The sequence below is a fragment of the Ursus americanus genome, chromosome 22 (assembly GCF_024610735.1).
Source record: "Ursus americanus isolate L20-20 chromosome 22, mUrsAme1.1.p, whole genome shotgun sequence".
Lineage (NCBI taxonomy): Eukaryota > Metazoa > Chordata > Mammalia > Carnivora > Ursidae > Ursus > Ursus americanus.
In genome coordinates, this window is record NC_142148.1 from 1513917 (window position 1) to 1533214 (window position 19298).

At 62.7% G+C, this 19298-nt stretch overlaps 1 protein-coding gene across 3 annotated transcripts; it reads left to right on the top strand.

Annotated features, from left to right (window-relative positions):
- The first annotated feature begins 221 nt into the window (after positions 1–221).
- On the top strand, positions 222–11556 carry GATA5 (GATA binding protein 5). 3 transcript variants are annotated; one of them, XR_015720881.1, is made up of 8 exons: positions 222–351; positions 518–1082; positions 2259–2434; positions 8721–8846; positions 9254–9341; positions 9650–9774; positions 10117–10546; positions 11299–11556. XR_015720881.1 is itself a non-coding variant. In XM_087853443.1 (7 exons), the coding sequence occupies exons 2-7, from the start codon at positions 539–541 to the stop codon at positions 10270–10272; spliced, it is 1215 nt and encodes a 404-aa protein (XP_087709569.1). In that variant the 5' UTR covers positions 222–351; positions 518–538; the 3' UTR covers positions 10273–11556. The 3 variants fall into 3 exon arrangements, 2 of the variants coding, with proteins under 2 accessions (XP_087709569.1, XP_087709570.1); XM_087853443.1 differs by having other exon boundaries at positions 10117–11556; XM_087853444.1 differs by lacking the exon at positions 8721–8846 and having other exon boundaries at positions 10117–11556.
- Positions 11557–19298: the final 7742 nt, after the last annotated feature.

Sequence of the window (19298 nt, forward strand, 5' to 3'; positions counted from 1 at the left end):
TGCTCGGGTCACGTGGCGCCGCGGCCACAGCCCCAGCGCTGACCCTGCGGGAGGGGAGGAGAGGGAGGGGCGGCTGGGCGGGCCGGCGCGGCGCGGCGCGGAGGGGCGGCGGGCGCCCGGGATTCCCTGAGGAGCCGCGCGGCCCGGGCTCCCAGTCTCCAGCCCGCTTGTCGCTGGCCCGCCGCGCCCTCCGTGCCCTCCGCGCCCTCCGCGGGAGAGCCCCGGCCCGGCCTGGCGCCCGCTCCCAGCGCGGAGGGGCCCTCGCGCCCAGGCCCCGTGGACGGGCGGCCGCTCCCTCTCGGCCCCTGCCTAGCCCACCCCGGGAAGCTCCGAGGCCCGGCAGTGGAGGAGGTGAGCTAGGGCTGCGCTGCGGCTGCGCCAGGGCTGTCCCGGGGCTGTCCCACAGCCCCGCCGTTCTGACCGGCGGCCGGCTGGGGAGCGGGGAGTGCGGCATGAGCTCGGCGCCGCCCGGGTGCACAGCAGCTGCGAACTCGACGCCCGTCCTTCTTCCCCGCAGGTCAAGGCCGCGTCGGGGAAGATGTACCAGAGCCTGGCGCTGGCCCCGAGCCCCGGCCAGGCCGCCTATGCCGACTCGGGCGCCTTTCTGCATGCGCCAGGCACCGGCTCCCCAGTGTTCGTGCCGCCCGCGCGCGTCCCCTCCATGCTGCCCTACCTGCCTGCGTGCGAGCCGGGCCCGCAGGCCCCGGGGCTGGCCGCGCACCCCGGCTGGGCGCAGGCGGCGGCGGCAGACTCGTCAGCCTTCGGCTCCGGCAGCCCGCACCCACCCGCGGCTCAGCCGCCCGGAGCCACCGCCTTCCCCTTCCCGCACAGCCCCCCGGGGCCCGGAGGCGGTGGCGGCGCAGGGACCCGGGACGGTGGCGCCTACCAGGGCGCGCTGCTGGCGCGGGAGCAGTACCCGGCCCCGCTCGGTCGGCCAGTGAGCGCGCCGTACCCCAGCACGTACCCGGCCTATGTGAGCACCGAGGTGGCCCCGTCCTGGACCTCCGGACCCTTCGAGGGCAGCGTCCTGCATGGCCTACAGAGCCGCCAGGCTGGCCTCCCCGGCCGCAGAGCGACCTTCGGTGAGTGCGAGACTGGGGGGCTGGCCCTACCCGGGGTGCAAACCCGCACCCTACGAATGCTTCCCGGCCAGGCCCAGAACTCTGGGGACAAGTAAACCCAGGCAGAATATGACTTCTGCCACACTCTCACCCTCCCTGAGATGTAAGGCGCAGGTCCTGAACTTTTACAGCTTCCTGAGAAAGTGTTTCTACCTTTCATTCGTCTGAGCCGAGCATTCTGGATGCTGCCAATTTAGAGCCTACCTCCTAAACGCTCTTATGAAAAGCTTTCGAAGTGGTTTTTATAAAATTCAAAATCCTGGCTTATTTAAGTAAGCCACCACATTCATCTCTGTTCTAGAATGTTTACCAATTCTAATTTGAGACCTGGTTTCAATTGCTCCCGTGGGGTACACATTTGGATAATCGGATTCCAGGCCTGGAAGGCGGGGATTCGCTCCTCAGGGTTCTTGAGTAGTTGGCACCCGGACACCTTCTCACCCCTGCGGCCAAACACCAAGGGCCGCAACTGCGTTTGCTGCCTGAAGGGACCTGGTCCCACCCTGCCGCTGGAGGAGGCCTCGCGGGGCGCTCTCCAGCGGCCTTTGGCCTCCTGTGCCTGCCCTGCGCAGGAAGCGGGGTCCCCTGTCCCAGAGTCCAGGGCAGCCCCACGATGATTGATCCCCGCCCTGCCCCCATAGGGTGCCTGGCCCAGGGCTGCTGCCTCCCCCCTGCGTGGGCCCCTGGTGGCGAGGCCACGCTGCGCTGTTGTTCCAGGGAGGACCTGGGTCGCCACCGCAGCGAAGCTGACAGTAAAGGCGCCATAGCCCCTGTGGGGTGTCCCCATCCACTCAGCCTCACCACCACTGCCCCTCGAGAATGTCCCTCTGCCAGTGCTGACGACCCTGCCTCCCCGGGGATCCAAATTACACCCCTGTTCAGTGGGGCCGATTCCCTGCTGGGTGCCCTGACGCTTGATGTATTACTTCCCCCCACCCTACAAAGGCAGCCCTAACCATTCTTTTTAAATCCGGCACAGACTTTATTGTATGTAAAGTTAAGATTTAAAATAAAATTAGATACAATAAGCTTTAAAATAAAACAAATTCAAGGTGCACAGAAAACAAGGCAGACGCGGCGGTGGCTGTGGGCTGGGGGGAGCCAGAGCCTCGGCCCACGAGCTGCCCGTCCCCGCAGTGTCGGACTTCTTGGAAGAGCTCCCCGGCGAGGGTCGCGAGTGCGTCAACTGCGGGGCCCTGTCCACGCCGCTGTGGCGTCGCGATGGCACCGGTCACTACCTGTGCAATGCCTGTGGCCTCTACCACAAGATGAACGGCGTCAACCGGCCGCTCGTGCGCCCGCAGAAGCGCCTGGTGAGTGTGCCGCCTGTCCCCCCCTTGAGCAAGGCGGTGGGGCAGGGAGCTGATGGCACAGGGACAGCCTGGCTCCGCACGCGTGGGGGGAGCTGGGAGGCCCAGGCGCCACGACAGGACCTGCCCCGCTGCGCCACAGAAAGGGACAGAGTGGCCGCTGAGCTTAACGCTGTGCGACCCCATCCCAGCCGGCCTGCTGGGGCTCAGCCGTGGGGCTCCGAGGGTGGCAGGGGCACAGGTGACTTGGCCCAGGCACCGGGCTGGTGACCGAGGGGGCTGCTTTGCTGGAGGACGTTGAAATCCTAGGCAGAAGGAGCCTTTGGGGCCCTGCCCCTTGGGGAGCACTTTCTACCCGATACCAGGCGGTTGGGGCTGCGGCTGGGACTGTGGTTGTTCAGGCACAAAACGCATTTTCTCTTCCGGTTTTTTCTGGTGTGTGGCTGGTAGAGTGGGGGACTGGGAGCTCGACTTTGCCCCAAGCAGGGCAGAGTCCCCAGAAACTGTGAAGGCTTCAAGTTGCTTGATCCTATCCAGTCCCACAGGCGAACGTGGACGTTCAAGGAGTTTGTTAAGCGGGAGGGCCTGCCTTTGTTCGCAAGCTGTCTACCTGTCGTGGCTCTGGGGCCCGAGGTCTGGGCATGGCCGTTTCTGGGGGTGCCCAGCCGTCTGGTCTAAGGCTGGTGTGAGCCCTGTCGGGGCCAGGCAGCTGGTGCCGGCCGGTTCTGGTGCCTGGGACCAGTGGGGGTGGGGCAGGGGGCTGGTCCCCCACCCCCACCCCCCTGGGCTCCATGGCCCTTTGCCTTTACTAGAAACCCAACACCTGGGCTATGGGAGCCCCCGACCCTTCGAGGCCCCAGACCAGGCAGGCAGGAAGCAGGACTGACTCGGGCAGTTTGGGGGAAACCACCGTTTTTCTCCCCTGATCTGGCCTGGCGTTGGGGGCTCTGCAGGCCCCCCAACCTCCCTCCACCCACACTGTGCCTCCTGGAAGGAGGGGACCCCTGGGAGTCCATATCACCCCCTCACTTTCCTCTCTGGCCGTGTGATCATGCCCCGACCCTGACACGTGCTGCAGCGGCTTGGCGTCTGACGTAGCCCTCGAGGAGAGGGAAACTGAGGCTAAGAGCAGAGTGTCCTAGGGGACTGCAGCCCCAGCCAAAGCCCGGCCCCTCCCTGCTCCATTCATTCTCCCCCATGGGGACACACTGGTAACCAGGAGAAGGTGTGGGGCCTCCCTGCCTTTGCCCCCCACCCCTCACAGGGCCCACCTCCCCACAGGAATTCCTGACCTGGGAGGTGAGCAGACAGAGGCTGCCATCGAGGCATCCAGGCATCTACCTTCACAACAGCCGGACGATGCCCTCCCGGGGCTCAGAGCCGCTCAGAGGCACATAGCCTATAAGCTGCAGGGCCTGGGTTGCGAGCAGGACTGTCTGCCTCGGGCTCCTGTACGCTCCCCGCTCACCAGGATTCTGCTGGCCCTGTCCTGGGTGTCCTGGCCTAGGCCCCTGCACACACTGTCCCCACGCTGTGTTGTCAAGATGAAATGAGGCAGGGCACTCACACAGGCCTTGGCCAGCTCTGTGGACTGGCTGACGACAAGGCATCTGGCCTGGTGAGGTCTCTGCTTCCTGGTCTGGGGGATAAGGAATAATTAGCCTTAAGGATGCTTTCTAGGGTAAAGAACCCCTTCATGCCTGCCTATCTCCCCAAGGCGGCAGGCCTCAGAGGGTGGAGAGCCGGTCACCGCTGTGTCCAGGCCCAGGCAGGTCTGAGTGTGGAACATGCCAAGCGGGGCTGGAGGCCAGGGGGTGTTCACATAGCCGTCCTGCTCCCGTCTGTCCTCGAGCTGGCCCGTAAGGGTTTCCCCTGATTTGTTGCTGAGTTCCGGCCTGGCACTCAGGGAGGGTGCCCCCCCTGCTTCCCTGTGGCTGGTCCCGGCAGGGCCAGGCTCATGCGGAAACGTAGAGGTTCTTGGAGTATGCTGGGACCAGAGCCCGGCCCACAAGGCTCCCAGCCATGGGGGACTGGCCAGTGGCCCCTGATGTGACCCCACCAGCACCTCCCTCTCCCTCACCTGTAGCCAGAACTGATGCCCCGGGAGAAACTGTCCTAACCTCTTATTAAATGACTAAATAAGTTCTAGAAGCTCGAAAGCAACGAGCACGCATCCCCCTCCCAACAGAAGCGGTATCCCTTCCGTCCTTTGCGTCCCGCGTGCATCCTTAGTCCCAGGCTGGAACCGTTGACCTGACACTCCTGTCAGTGTGGACAAGTGGCGTAGTTGCGGTGGTTCTGTGGCCGCCTGTGTGCCTGCTTGCGTGGCCAGCTGCTCTAGAGCCCCTCGAGCCCCCGCCCCCGCACGTCAGAGCCCGGCACCCAAGGCCAGGGGACCACTGGCGCCAGCTCCGGGAAGTGGCCGGTGCCACGTGGGGCCCGGCATCCTTCGCAAGCGAATCTGGACCTTGACGAGGACCCTGGGCTTTCCTTCCTGCACGCCCGCCTCGCACACTCGTCCCTGGCACGGTTCGCCCTTGAACAGCAGGGGACACGCGCGTTATCACCTTAAGTGTCCACCACGTGTCCTTTTCCAAGTGAGTGGGAGGACCCGCTCAAAATCGGGCCATTTTCTGCTACCACTTTTTGGGAGCCAAGGGGCTCACTTTCCAAAGTGTTTTTCCCTGTGCGCGCTCACCTCACCCCTGCAAGCGGTGCTGCCGGGCTGCCGCCGCCGCAGACTCCCCTCCTCACTCTCCGCCAGCCCCGCCCCTGGCTCCGCACTGCCCACCGCCCTGAATTCGTCACTTGAATCCGATGGGAGGCGCATGCGGGGCCTGAAGCTCAGGGCTACTCTGCTGCCTCGAGCAGGCTCTGAAGTTTAAGTTCTTTTGAAAAGAACAGACCAAAAAAGAAAAACAAAATTCAGCCCAAGGACGCCTGGCCGTGAGGGGCCCTGAGAGCGGCAGGCCCGGCTGCTTGTCCAGGGGGTGAGGAAGGACAGGCGGAGGCTGGGAGGGACGGCACGGGGTGTGTCCCTGACGTGTGCTCGTGTGCTCGGCGGAGGGAGGCGGTTCGGACGCCTCCGGCCTCCGTGTCCCATATACCGTGCAGCCCGATGAGAGGAGAGGAAAATATAAATGAGCCAACACTTTGAAATATTCTTCCACTTTCTTCATTTTAATTTATGTTCACTAAAAAATAATTCACTCCTAATCCAGGCGCCCGATTTTTCCCTCGTGCTCCCAGGGTACAGAGTGACGTGAGCTCCTGCCTCTGCTTTCTACAGGCACACATGGCATGGACTCCCACCTGTTGCCTCCACGCCTGTGCTCAGGGCGGCTGGGTGCCCGTGGCTCTCCTTCTCCAAGCCGCACAGGAACTGCGGGGGGCGTTTGTGGGAGGGTGCAGGCGAGCCCGCGTGTGTGTGCTCGCGAGTGCTCCTGAAAAATAGCACTGGGTTCGAGGCTCGGCGCGGGCACGTTTGCACCCTGGCCAGGAGTTTCTATAAGAAGGACTTAGTGTGAAGGGGCTGATGGCCCAAGGAGATGACAGGCGTGGCACTCGGATCTTTCAACAACGGTGCCTTTTTTCCGGAAGGTGGGATGGCCGTATGAGCTCTAAGGGAGAAAGATGGGTAGAAGTGCCCGAGGGTCCCAGCCGGATGGGGAGAGCGAAGGCACAGCAGGACGTGGGGACATCACCAGATAAAATATCAGACACTCAGTTAAATGGGAATTTCAGATAAATAGCAACTAGCATTTTGGTGTATGTCCCAAATATTGCACGGAGACGTACTTGTACAGAGTACTTGCTGCTTGTCCAAAGTTCCCGTCTAGCTCTGGGCAGCCTGAGGCCTGGGGCAGGTCCCAGGGCCTCCTCCCACTTCATTTTTTAATTTTTTAAAAAGATTTTATTCATTTATTCATGAAAGAGAGAGAGAGAGGCAGAGGGAGAAGCAGTCTCCCTGCGGAGCAGGGAACACAACGTGGGGCTCAAACCCAGGACCCTGGGACCACGACCCAAGCCGAAGGCTGACGCCCAGCTGACAGAGCCCCCCGGGTGCCCCGCCTCCTCCCACTTTGGGAAGGAGGATGGACTGTGGGCATCAGGGACCCCGCCTCATGCTGGACAGTGAGCTCCAGGAGGGCAGGGGACACCCCCCATGTGCATAACTCCTGGCATCCCAGAGACAGACGGGAGAGAGGGACAGGGCAAGGAGGGGGACAGGACAGGGACAGGACACTCAAATCACGTCCAGTAAAAGCACCTGCTTTCTAGGCACGGTCAGGCTGGGGACCCTGGTTGACTCCGGGTCCAGTGCTCCTGCCTCTGCCCATGCTCCACCGTCCAGCGGGGGCTGCAGCCACCACTTCCTTCCCGTTCTGCTGGGGCCTCAGCTGGGTGCCAGCTTTGTCCACTCCAGCTCATGCATGAATCCCAGCCCCGGGTGCTCTCAGGGGGACCAAGGGAGATCCCTGGGAGGCTGGACATCAGGATGAGGTTCCCCAGCAGGGCCAGAGACTTGGCCCAGCGTTCCTCTGGAGTCTCCAAGGCCTCGTCCCTTCCTTGCCTTTTGGGCCTTTTGTCCCAGAGCCTGGGGCAGAGTCCTGGCTGGAGACTGGAGGCCAAGCCTTCCATTAAATAGTGCAGAATTCTCTGGAGTCTGTGGCAGTTGCCTGCAGCTGGGAGGGGAGGGGAGGGGAGAGCCAGGGGGCATGTCTTTCCTGTCTTGAGTCTTCTTGGGAATGGGCAGAGGGCTTGAGACTGGGTCCCACTCTCCCTCTCGGGCCATTTCCAGGGGCTGACCTGTGCCCTCAACCAGCTGACCGCAGCCTGGGGGTAAGGAGTGGGCAGGAGTCAGTTGGCAAGGCTGGCCGCGCTCAGCCATGGCAGAAGGAAAGATCCTAGAGACTGTTGAAAGATGGGAGCTGAGCCTGGTCCCCTGTCTGTCACTCCTGACCCAGGACACATTCCTTTTGTGGTTGTGTTTGGCCCCCTCACTTTCAGTTGCCCCCCGACTCCGTCCTGGACTAGAGACCACCAAGAAGAGGACACATGTCTTTGGGACGATCTTGATATGGGGTCCTCACGGGCTCCTGTCCTGGTGCCACAGGGTGCCACTGAAACGCTAGATTGGATGTGGCCCAGTCTGACCCCGGTGCCGGGGAAGGACAGGTCAGAGACCCTGTGTCACATCACTGTGGTCCGGGTGAGCAGTCAGGGACCTGGACCGGGGTCAGTGCAAGTGGAGGAAAGGGTCAGGCAGGTTCACGGGCACCTGAGGGCCAGGAGGGGGGGATGAGAGCAAGACAGTAGTGCTCCCCGAAGATGAAGCCTGGGCGGCAGGGGAGGGCGGAGCGGCCAGCAGGCTGTGCTGAGCGGTATGGGGAAGGGCTTTGGGTCCCAGGTCCGAGGTGCCTCTGGGGTGGGGGTGGGGGGCTGGCACACGCGCCTGGGACTCCCAGAGTGCAGGTGACCCAACCCCATGTAACACAGGCGGGCTGGGCTTTGGCCGCTCACGAATCCTGAGTGGGTGGGAGAGCCCCTGTGTCAGGCAGGCCCACTTCCTAGGCCTTGTTAGGGCCAGATTCCTGAGCCCCAAATGACCCACCCTCTCAGGATCCCTGGAGTTGGTCCTGTCTGGGCCTTGCCAGGCCTCCAAGTGCAGAGAGGTTAGGGGTCCCTGGTCAGATGAGACCTGCAGAACTGGGGGTCAGTCCTGCAGGGACACATGGGAAGGAGGTAGGCCTCTGGAACGTCAGGGCCTCAGGAAGGTTCCGGATGTTTCCAGTCTTGCTCTGACGTGCGACACAGCAAGCAGCGCGAGGGAGGTGCGGGCAGGCGAGCCTCGTGCCCTCAGGCCACCGCCCATCGGAGAGGTTGAGCTGAGCACTCGCTCTAGACCCTGTCTTGGAAGGCGGGTGCCCTGCATGCTTAGCCTGAGGCCTAAGTGCCAGAGGGAGACGCTGCGGCCCGGGGGCGACAGCCGGCGCTGGCCGTGAAAGAGAGAGAGAGCACCAGAAAAGCAGTTGCCTTTCGGTGTTGGGTTCTTCATGGGGTCCTGACCCCACAACGGGTGGGTCTGTTCTCACCCGCTCTTTACTGGGGGGGAAACTGAGGCCCAGGGAGGTGAAGTGACCCGCCCCAGGGCTCGGGAGGCGGGCAGTCCCTGTGGGGCGCAGACCTCTCAACCTCCGTGTCCGAGCACCTTCTGGTCTGCCGCACGTGGCCCCAGCCCGGCCGCAGGTCAGTCCCGCCTCCCGCTCACCCGGCCTCCCCACCACAGTCCTCGTCCCGCCGAGCCGGCCTCTGCTGCTCCAACTGCCGCACGACCACCACCACGCTGTGGCGGCGCAACGCGGACGGGGATCCGGTGTGCAACGCCTGCGGCCTCTACACAAAGCTGCACGGGGTGAGCGGGGCGGGGGGCGGCGCGGGGTGGGGGGCAGAGAGGGGCAGAGCGTGTTTCCCACGTGGCCCCCGCGGACTGCTGGCGCCGCGCCTGCGCTGTTCCAGTCGGGCCCACTGAGGCTCAGCCTGGGACAGGGGCTGGCCCCCTGGTGTGGTGGCTGCCACCCCCAGAGCCCTGCTCGCCCCTACAGCTCTGTGGGGGCTGGGCCTGGACCGGCTCCTGCCTGCCCTGCCTGGAGGAAGGGGCCACGCCAGGGCCAGCTGCAGCTCCCCAGACGGGGCTCAGCTCCCGGAGTAGGCTAGCTCCGCAGGGCTGACATTAGGGCACGTGGCCATGCAAGGGGCCCAGGGGTGAGCAGGGACGGGACCAGCCACCCGCCCCTGCCCACCCGTGCCTGCCCCTGCCAGGTACCGCGGCCCCTGGCGATGAAGAAGGAAAGTATCCAGACGCGGAAGCGGAAACCCAAGAACGTTGTGAAGACCAAGAGCTCCTCAGGTGCACGGGGCCAGGGCCCATCAGGATGCCGGGAGGGAGCCCAGTGCCCAGCCCTCACCACATGGAGTCACATCAAGTGTCTCAAATTCCACCATTAGACAGTTACATGTTTGGCTCAAGCATTGTCCTCCTGAAGAGCAAATACCCCTGGTTCTGCCCTGGTTGCGTCTGGTCTGGTGGGGGCTGGGGGTGTGGGCCCACCCAGCTGTGGGGCAGGAGGGTAGAGTGAGGATGCCACACCCAGGCCCTCTCATTAAGTGACCCGTGCAGCTCCATCTGGACACTTCTGTAAATGCCCCGCCTTCCAGGATGCCCAGGGAACAGCACAGCCTCGCCGCCCTCCGTCCCGGACCCTGAGAGCCCAGCGGCTGCTTTGAAACCCAAACCCGGTCTGGCATCCCCTTCATGCCCTGGGTCCAGCGTCACCTCCCAGGTAAGACAGGTGGGGTGGGTGGAGTGCCCAGAGCTGGCTCCCGGTACTTCCTCAGGGAACCCCGACTCCCTGACCAGGTCAGACCCCCATCACGGCCCCCAAGGGCCTCTCCCAGGATCAGGGCTGGCCACACAGTTGGCCATTGGTACCAGCAGCTGACCTGCGGCAGACGCCAGGCTTGGAGCCCCGAGTCTGTCATCCTGCCGATCTCAAGAAGTCCCCCACCCATCCCAGGGCCTGAGGACGTCCCTTAAGGCAAATGGCCCAGTCGTGAGGGCTCCTTACCCCAAGCGAGGCCAACTGGCCATTCCTGCATTCCTATGCATCCTGTTCTCCCTGCAGGCCTCTGGCCAGGCGGACGACCCCCTGGCCCCCAGCCACTTGGAGTTCAAATTCGAGCCTGAGGACTTTGCCTTCCCCTCTGCAGCCCTGGGCCCCCAGGCTGGCCTCGGCGGGGCCCTGCGCCAGGAGGCCTGGTGTGCGCTGGCCTTGGCCTAGGTCCTCGGGCTCCCAGCGGACCCACCTCGCTGCCTGTTGGGCTCCAGCACAGCAGAGAGAGACCACCAGGCCCACCCACCAGAAGAGACGAGCCAGCGGGACCTCAAGGCTCTGAGCATCCCTTGCCATGGTGCTGAGGAGGCCTCTGTACAGACAGCAGTCCGACCCCAGAGCAGGAGGAAGGCAAATGAGAAGGGCCTGAGCCCCCACCGCAGACAGCAGGGGACTCCCCCAAATGCTGTGCCAGGCTCTGACCGGGCCACTCCAGCCAAAGGTGACCTGGGGCACCCACTGCCAACTTGAGTTCTCTTGTCAACATTTGCCATCACCATGTTTACACATTGCAGAAGTTGGAAAAAAAACCCAACTTCCTGTCATAAACCCGGGATCACAAACAAAATGGCTGAGGTCAGGCCAGCATCGTGAATGAGGGGGACAGCTGGACATGGGGCCTCCTCGAGCCTCAGGATCTGTCCCTTTCTCACATCTGCTGGATAGAACCATGGCATGGAGAACCTTCCCTCCTATGAGCGAAGGACTGCCAGGGACAGATGTGCAGGTTGTGCACTGTACCAGGATGCTACCCCAAGGGCAAGCCGCTCACACCATAATCACCTACTTGGATATTTATTTGGGTGGTTTTCCCAGAGGGGACAGTAAGGGTCCTCATTCTGACTGAATCTATGTATTGCGACCATTTCTGACAGGCAGAGTAAAGGACCTGGGGCCCCATGCTGACCCCACAGGCCCTGTCAGGGCCAGTGGCAGGGTGACCACACGTCCTGGCTCACCTGGGGTCATCCCAGTTTAGTTTGTTGTCCCAGTGGAATTGTTATTAACACCGCTTGACTTACAGAAGCCCTCCACTCACGGAGTGGGGTGATAAGTTAGCGGGTTGTGCTGGCTGGAGACAGCTCTGCCCAAGGGAGCTGGATGACTGCCATGAGCCTCGTGGCGGGGAGGCAATAGGGAAGGGAGGGAGTGGGGCTCGCCATGCCAAAGGACCACATCCTCCCTTCTGTTCAGTGGCTGCCGTTCGCCAGTCAGTACCGCGAGCCGCTGGGGCAGCTGGGAGCCCGCGTGGTGCCGTCCTGGTAAAGCTCGTCCTTCCTGTTGAAGAACGGTGGTCCCGACACCAGCTTCCGGGACGCGCCCGTCTGTCCTGAGCTGGCACCTCGAGTTCAAGCTGCGCAATTTACACGTGATCTTGTTTTTTGTTTTTTTTTTAATCAAAGACAAGTGATGCCATGAGAAAAAATGTAAAATAAAGATGTTGATTTTGCATTTCCTTTTCCCAAACGCGTGTGGAATTTTCCAGCCCAGTCCCTGCCGGCCAGGTCGGCTCCCAGCCTGGGGCTCACGCAGGCCGTCTCTCCGTTCAGAAACTTGTCTCCACGCGTTGGTCTGCTGGACCTGGCTGGCCACTCCGAGGCAGCCGGGAGACCCTTAAGGACAGTGCCTTTGAGGTCGCCTGCCTGCACAAGGGAGGGACACGGGGTCGGCCTGGGCGCCCACACTTGGGGAAGTCCTCGCTCCCAGGTCAGGTGGACTGCGGTTTGAGGGGCTGCCCTGACTCTTACTGCCACGCTGGCCCCCAAGGAGGGGACAGGGACCAAGCCGAGGTTTGGGGCACTGGGAGCCCACGTACCCCTGTGGGACTCGTGCTCCTGCCCGCGGGTTAGCGGGCAGCCTGGCAATGTTGGGGTGAGTCCGGGGGACACAGGGACACAAGACGTGAGGCGAGCCCCCAGTCAGGCCAGGTGCTGGCACCTCTCACTTTGCAGATATGCACGGGAGGGAGGTCACTAGCCTCAGTGCCTTGGCCCCTATCTGTGAGTCAGGACCCCACCCGGCTACACAGAGGGCTTTAGCAGGGGCCGCCCAGATCTGGGCGACCCGACGGGCTGGTTAAATACAGAATCTCAGGGTCTGGGAGCCTGCATGGTGGCCAGTGCCCAGGGTCCCTGCGGAGCCACATTGGGAGCCCTGTGGCCAGGCCGGGCTGTGGAGGAGGACCCTCGGGGCACTGTCTGTCTAACGAGTCACAGCCAGCACTTTCAGAAAGCAGGCTGGGCAGGAGAGCTGGGAACGGAGTCGCACCTGCAGGGTCGTGCCCGTGGATGGACGTGCCTGGTGGGACAGGCTCAGCCCGGACATCACACCCCTGTCACGGGCCGCGGGGAGCTTGCTGCCGTCTCGTCTCCGTGCCCGCAGGCGCCAGGCTGCCGTTCCCAGGAGACCACTCGCAGGGGTCAGGTGAGGCAGAGAGGTGAGCAGCCGCCCAGCGGGGCAGGGCAATGCCCCCTTCCCACCTGCTCGCAGAGCCTCCTCCACCCCACCAGGGCACTGGGTCCCCGAGTGGGAGACCCAGATCGTTACTTGGAAAGAACCAGGGGGCCCCCGAGCAGCTGTGGGGAGGGATGGAGCTGTCCTCCTGCCCCGCCAGGCCCACCTCCAAGGCAAGGCCAGCCCAGCCCTTCCTTGGGCACCCCAGGCTCCAGGAGAGAATAATGGGCCCCAGAGAGAAGGAGACGAGAGGCAGGAGACAGTGGGAGGCCACAGAGCGCCCTCGAGGCCCACACCCCTCCTCTGGGCCTGCACTGTGTTCTGCCCTGTCCAGTCCCATCACAGGGCCTTCTCCCGCTGAGGAGGCTGGTGCGACTCTCCCTCCTCTCTGGTGAGGCAGACCAGGGCCCAGAGAGGTGGCACAAGGCGCCCGGCTGCCACAGGGTCCACGCGGGGGCCTGAGGGGACAGCACGGGATCCTCACACAGCAGAGGCACCACTTGGGAGCCCAGTGCCTCTGTTGGAGCCTCGGTTTCCTCATCCGCAGGTCAAGGAGGGTGCCACGTGCCTATGGCCAGGTCTGTGATCCACACGCGTGTGCAGCTGGTCCGGCCCTGGAGGTCCCTGGGGTATGGAAGCAGCGTTCTGCACTACCCAACCCAAGGAGGCTTCCTGGAGGTGTCCACTGTAGGACAAGTAGGGTCCCCATAGATGGGGGAGGGGCTGGATGTCCCGGCCCCCAGGCGCCCTGCCCGTGAAGAGGGTCCTTGACAGGAGGGGGGGAGGGTTGACAAACAGGGAAGGAAGAAGTGACCTCCTCCCTGCATTTGTCATTTTTAAATGTGTCGTGCCCAGGATGAGGGAGGCCGGGCGCCCTACCGCTGGGCATGGGTGTTGCTGCTAATTTAAGCCTTTTCCCCAGTGCCCCTTCAGGGCCGGAAGCTGTCAGGACCCAGAGCCTTAATATAGCCACCGGCACCCCCCTTCCTGCAGCTCTTCCTCCCGTGAGCCCACCCCTCGGCTCCACCCGGCTGCTCATAAACAGCCGGATAAGCCGGGGAGACTGGTGGCGTGGGCAGCCCGTCTGCTATCGCAAGGACAGGATGCAAAGAAGGGCCGCTCCGTGTGCGCTGCCCGACCGCAAGTTCCATTCCCCTTGGCTTCCCAGCTAAGGCAGACATGCAGGAGCCTACAGGAGGGACCCTCAAGCCTGCCACTGTCCCGGCCACAGACAGTGTTCCCTGAGCCCCCTCAGGGTCGGTCCTGGGTGCCTTGAGGCAGGGAGAGGACCCTGCCGTGGAGGCCAAGAAACTGAGCATCCAGGGTGTAGAAGAAGGGGAGACACCCCAGGTCCCTTCAGTCAGTTTCCCTCCCCCCATGAGAGCCCTAATGCTTCACGGCGGGCGCAGAGCCCCTGGTCCAAAGCACCCAGCGACACCTGGCAGGGCTCCTCCGACCCCGTCACGAGTCTCGCTGCATTTAGCCAAGAGTGTATTCCGTGCCCACGCTGGGGTGCACGTTTGTGCCCTGGGGCCCTGGTGCCGCCCTGAGCCTCTGTCACCCCAGCCGCACAGCCCGGGGCGCCACGTGCTGCTGAGAGGGACCTGAGGGCTTCCGGGGGGGCCAGGGCTCCCGCCAGAGACAGCTCGTTGAAAAATGGGTGCAAATCCTCTAGGGCGCTCGTCTGAAAAATGGAACGTGCTTCTTAAGAAGGGAGAATGGTTCCTTGGGGTAAGCAATGCGGGGGTACCAACTTTTTATTTGACCAAATAAGGACATTTCTTAGAAGAGAATAGTTGCTGCTGTCACCATCATCAAACACAGGCCATTCTGCCACCAGACACAGCCGGCCGCCGTCTCCGGGGACGGAACGATGCCTTTATAGCTTCTTGCTGCTTTCCTCTGCTGCAAACCGCGGACAGCTTGTGGCATGCGGACAGACACTCAGACAGAGGATGGCCTGGCCTCGGGGTCCCAGCCCCCAAGTGGACCCCCATGCAGCTGATGGAGGCTGAGAGACCAGGGGCCCCTGAGGCTGCGCGGCTGTGGCTCCAGGGGTCCCCATCCTTCCTCCTGCATCACTTTGGCCGAGGCCGAACGGGCCCCAAAGGGGAGGGGGCTGGCGAGCCCCACAGTCCTGCTGGAGCCGGGGTGGGGGTGGCCGGCCCTCGACGACCACTCGGAGGCCATGGCAGGCAGCCCCCCCCTACAATGCCCTGCGACGCCCGCCAAGATGTTGACATGGACGGCTCCAGCCGCCTTATTTATTATCTGATAAAGGGCTCTCGGCACCGCTGGTGGACAGCGTCTGGCCGTGCTGGGGCCTGGGGGAGGGAGGCGGGCGGGTGGGAGGACAGGAGGCCAGAGCAGGCCTCCACACTGGACTCTGGGGCAGGACGCATTGAGGAGTCTGGACTTCTCCCTTCCTGGCAAGCGGCTTTCCTTCTCCCCTGCCCCTGAGCCAGCGGGCCAAGGAGGGGCTCGGCGCCTGCACAGAGGGACCCCAGGCCCCCCATCTGGGAGTCACACCCCACAAGACCCGAACCCCCGTGGTCTCTGGAGAAACCGCAGCCAGGGTCCTCTTCACCATCAACCCCTCCCATCCAGCTGCCCATCCTCCACCCCTCCACTTGGCCCAAAGCTCAGATTTTCCATGATGCAAATCTGGGCCTATTTCTTCCTTGTTTCCAAACACTCGGCCCAGGTACCAGCCCAGCAACTGCACAACTGGCCAAAACCCTGACCGCCCCATGACCTCAGGGCTCCCCTTCCCCACACCTATGTCCACTCTTAGGGACAGGGGACACCTGCCAGCATCCAAACTCGCCATGCCTCTGGGCCTTTGCACGTGCTTCTCTGGGACCGTAACACTCTTCCTCCCGTGTGCCTCACTGGTGACACGCACTCAGGGGTCTAGATCTTCTGATGCTACCTCCTCCCGGAAGACCTCCTCAGACCGTGCCAGGAGGTCTCTCCAAGCAGAGCTGTCCCCACTGCTGGGGCTGCCCTGGCACGAGGAAGACACCCCAGTGCCCAAGAAGCGGGGTGGGCAATGCAGCTGAGAGATTGTGTAGACTGAGCCTTCAAGATCAGAGCTCCTGAGAGTATTGCCCGGTCACGGCTTATTCTAGAACTTGTCTCCCCAAGTCTCGTCCAAGGCTTTTGTGACCAGGGAGATGGTAGCACAGTGATGGGCCCAGTGCCTGCCCAGCACTTGGTGCTGGTGGAATCAGTGAGTGAATGGACCGGTGCCCCTGCTGGCTCGTGGGGGACAGGCTGCTCAGCCCCTCCTGGCACCACCCACCGTGGTGTGGGGAGAGGCGTGCCCACTCGTGCCGCTCCAGGCCTCGCAGCCCCGGCCCGATCCTGCAGGCACGTGAGCAAGGGCGCAGCCCTGGGTGTGGACATCAGCGTTCACTCTCCACCAGGACGGTCCTCTGCACGTGGGGAAGGGGCTCCAAGAACCCCGGTCGGGTCCGTGGGCGCTTGGGTGGGTGCTGGGGCTCGGGGCGGGAAAGCACACAGGGCCAGGGCCAGTTCCAACAGCTGGGCCCACGCGTCTGGCCTGGGTCGGGGGCTTGGTGGGGCTGGTTCCCATGCCCAGATCACCAGGGGTGGGAAAGAAGGCCCACGTCGGGGGCCTTCAGAGCCAGGAACGCTCAGGCTGGCTACGGGTGGGGCGGGCCTCCCTCCAGAAGGCTGAGCCCCAGGGATCCGATTCCCAGAGATTTGGAAATGACTGTGCGGGTGGGGGGGCAGGAGGGCTTCATGGCTGACCTTCGAATTCATCTTTTCTAAATCACGTCTCCCGAGTCTAAGATGTGCCAAGCCGTGCAACGTAAACATTTAGAGATTGCGCAACTTTCAAACCCTGTTCTGGCATTTCTCCGTTTTTTAATAATATGCAGAAGACCTCAGAACAAGGCTGACAGTGCCCTTGACCTTGACCTTGACCTCTGAGAGGTTCTAGTGGTCAGGAATGGGGCAAGTCAAGTGGGGCCCAGAGCAGGCACGTGCTTGCATGGGGACGATGAAGCCACTGTGTAGACGAGGAGGGCTGAGGCCGGGAGGGGGAGGCCGGGGTTGGAGAGACAGACACACAGAGACAGAGAGACGGACAAAACACAACTCTGGGGGCGCCTGGGTGGCACAGCGGTTAAGAGTCTGCCTTCGGCTCAGGGCGTGATCCCGGCGTTATGGGATCGAGCCCCACGTCAGGCTCCTCCGCTATGAGCCTGCTTCTTCCTCTCCCAGTCCCCCTGCTTGTGTTCCCTCTCTCGCTGGCTGTCTCTATCTCTGTCAAATAAATAAATAAAATCTTAAAAACAAAACAAAACAAAACAAAAAAAAAAAAAACAACACAACTCTGACCCCCTGATCCTATTCCCCCCTTTCCAGGGCCTGTCCTAGAGCTTGTGTCCCTTCCTGCTGTGCGAAGCCTGCTGGACGAGGCCCCAGGCAGGCCCTGGGGGGACACGGGGGGCAGGGAGGACTCAGGAGTGCACAGCCCCCCCAGCCCGCACTCAGCAGGACGCACGGAAGCGGCTTGGTTAGCGCCTCCCCATGGAGGACGAGCTAGGCAGGTGGCTAGAGAGGACAGTGGACGGCAGCTTCCAGAGGCAGAGACTGCCAGGCTGTAGAGACAGACGGTGAGGAGCTTTTCTGAAGATTTTGACAGAAATACCAAAAGCCCTTCCTGCCCCGTCGGTCAGGACGGCTGATCCCGGGCCAGGACCCAGCCACATCCCTCCTACGGGAATCTCTTTCCAGCAATTCCGAAATAGGGGTGGGGGGACGCACAGAGAGTCAGGAGGGGGCCCACACCACTGGGGCCCGCCAGAGAGAGCTCTCCGGTCATCCCAGGGCACTGGCCAGCTTGAGGCTGACAGAACCTGTCCTGGGGACTCGAGCCACCTAAGAAAACGGGGGCCTGGGTTTGGACACAGAGAATGGACAGTGGCCGTCCGCTGGAACATGACAGCCACTGGCCCATCTCCCACCCTCGGGGGCGAGGACCCGGGGGAGGGGGAGAAGGGGTTCTGGGTACGGGGCGGCAGCCTGACCCTGGACTGTGGTCATTTCTTCAGTGGGGCTGGGAAGTCCATCCCGGACACACAGAATAGGACGAACCAAGAGGGAGGTCTTTGGGCCCCCTTCCCTCCATGACGCTCCAGTGGCTTCCAGAAGGATGGGGGTAAAGATCAGTCACCCCCACTGTCAGCCCCTCTGAGTACCTAGGGCAGAGCCTGGAGCCTGGTTTAGGGAAAGCGTACGGAGTTTTTCCGACACTCGCACCCTAAACACAGAAAACCCTACCACCACTGCCTCCTGCAGTCGAGGGCTCTGTGAGCAGGCATGTGCCGGCCGTGGAGCTGACGGATGGCTGCCCCTCCGGAGCTCCTCCAGGGTCTTCTGGTGAAGGATTTAAGACCATGCAGCCCAGCCCCATTAACCTTCCTCGGTAAAATATTAGGTCTGTCCGCTTCCGGCCTGCGCCTCCCTCGGTCAAGTTCTGAAGGTTTCCGGGCCCTGGCTCTGCAGGGCGTCCGCCGGAGTTCACAGCCACTCGTAGATAACCCTCCCTTGTTTATTTTATGAATGAGAGAGGACATTAAATACTCAAATAAAGTACATGGACGCACCCGAGGCCAAGAGACACTTACCGCGCCAGCCCTTTGTGGGGGCGGCTCAGAGAACGCACAGCCAGGCCGGAGGGGTGGCCCCCGGGGGGTGGAGGTCAGTGCTCAGCTCTGTGCTGGGAGCACGGAGCCCTGCGCGGAGGGGCCTGTCACAGTCACTGGGTTAGCACCCCTCCGTCCTAGGCTGTCTCTGCAGCAGAGAAGAGCCCCTTTCCGGGTCCTCCCTGTGACCCCCAGAAGGAGGTGCGGCCCCCGGGGACCCAGGAGAAGAGGAGGTGCTTACATATCCTTGGGACACCCCAGCCCTCTCCACGGCCCCCTCGATGCCGCTCTCCACCACTCCCACCCCACCCCGACTGCGGGGGTCTCCCCCACCCCAGCTCTCTGCCTCAGCCCTGCTCCGACCCTCCTGAGACTCAGCTGCTCCCCCAGTCTTCTCGCACACGCGCCTGCTACCCCAGCGGGACTCCTCCCCCCTGCCGTCTCCCCCAGCCCCCAGCTCAGGGCCGGGCACGCAGCAGGTGCCCCGCAGAGACCAGTCCTGGATGGAATTGTTGACGGACTTCAGGTGGGTGGAGGCGCCCCTGCCCGGGGGCCCAGGGCCCAGGGCCCAGTCCCATCCTGCAGGCAGAGGGCAGCGGTGCCGGGCCTCCCTGAGACCCAGGGGACTCTCACGCTCCCTCCTCAGCCGAGACAGCTCCAGGACAACCTGGTCAGGACAGACAATGGGCTCTAAAAATACACCAGGGGCAGGCAGGATTTCCCAGGAACATCTGTAAGTCTTGTCCGGCGGAAGTTATAAATACTAAGTAATGTTAATTCGGAGTCATTACTCATCTGGGGACAGCCACGTCCTTTGTGGGGACAAGGGGTGTTTTTCCTGATTTGTAATTTATTGCTCTTTTACAGTTAAATCTAGCTATAGACCAAAAAAAAAAAAAAAAAAAGGAAAAATGAAAAAAGCAGGGTCTTCCCTAGAGTCACTGAGAACCGGGGCCTCGGGGAAGGTCAGGAGCAGGGCTGGGCAGGCCTGGGCCATCCCTGTCCTGGGGATCCCACTTGCTTAGCTTCTCCCGCCCCACCCTGCTCCCCAAAACCCCT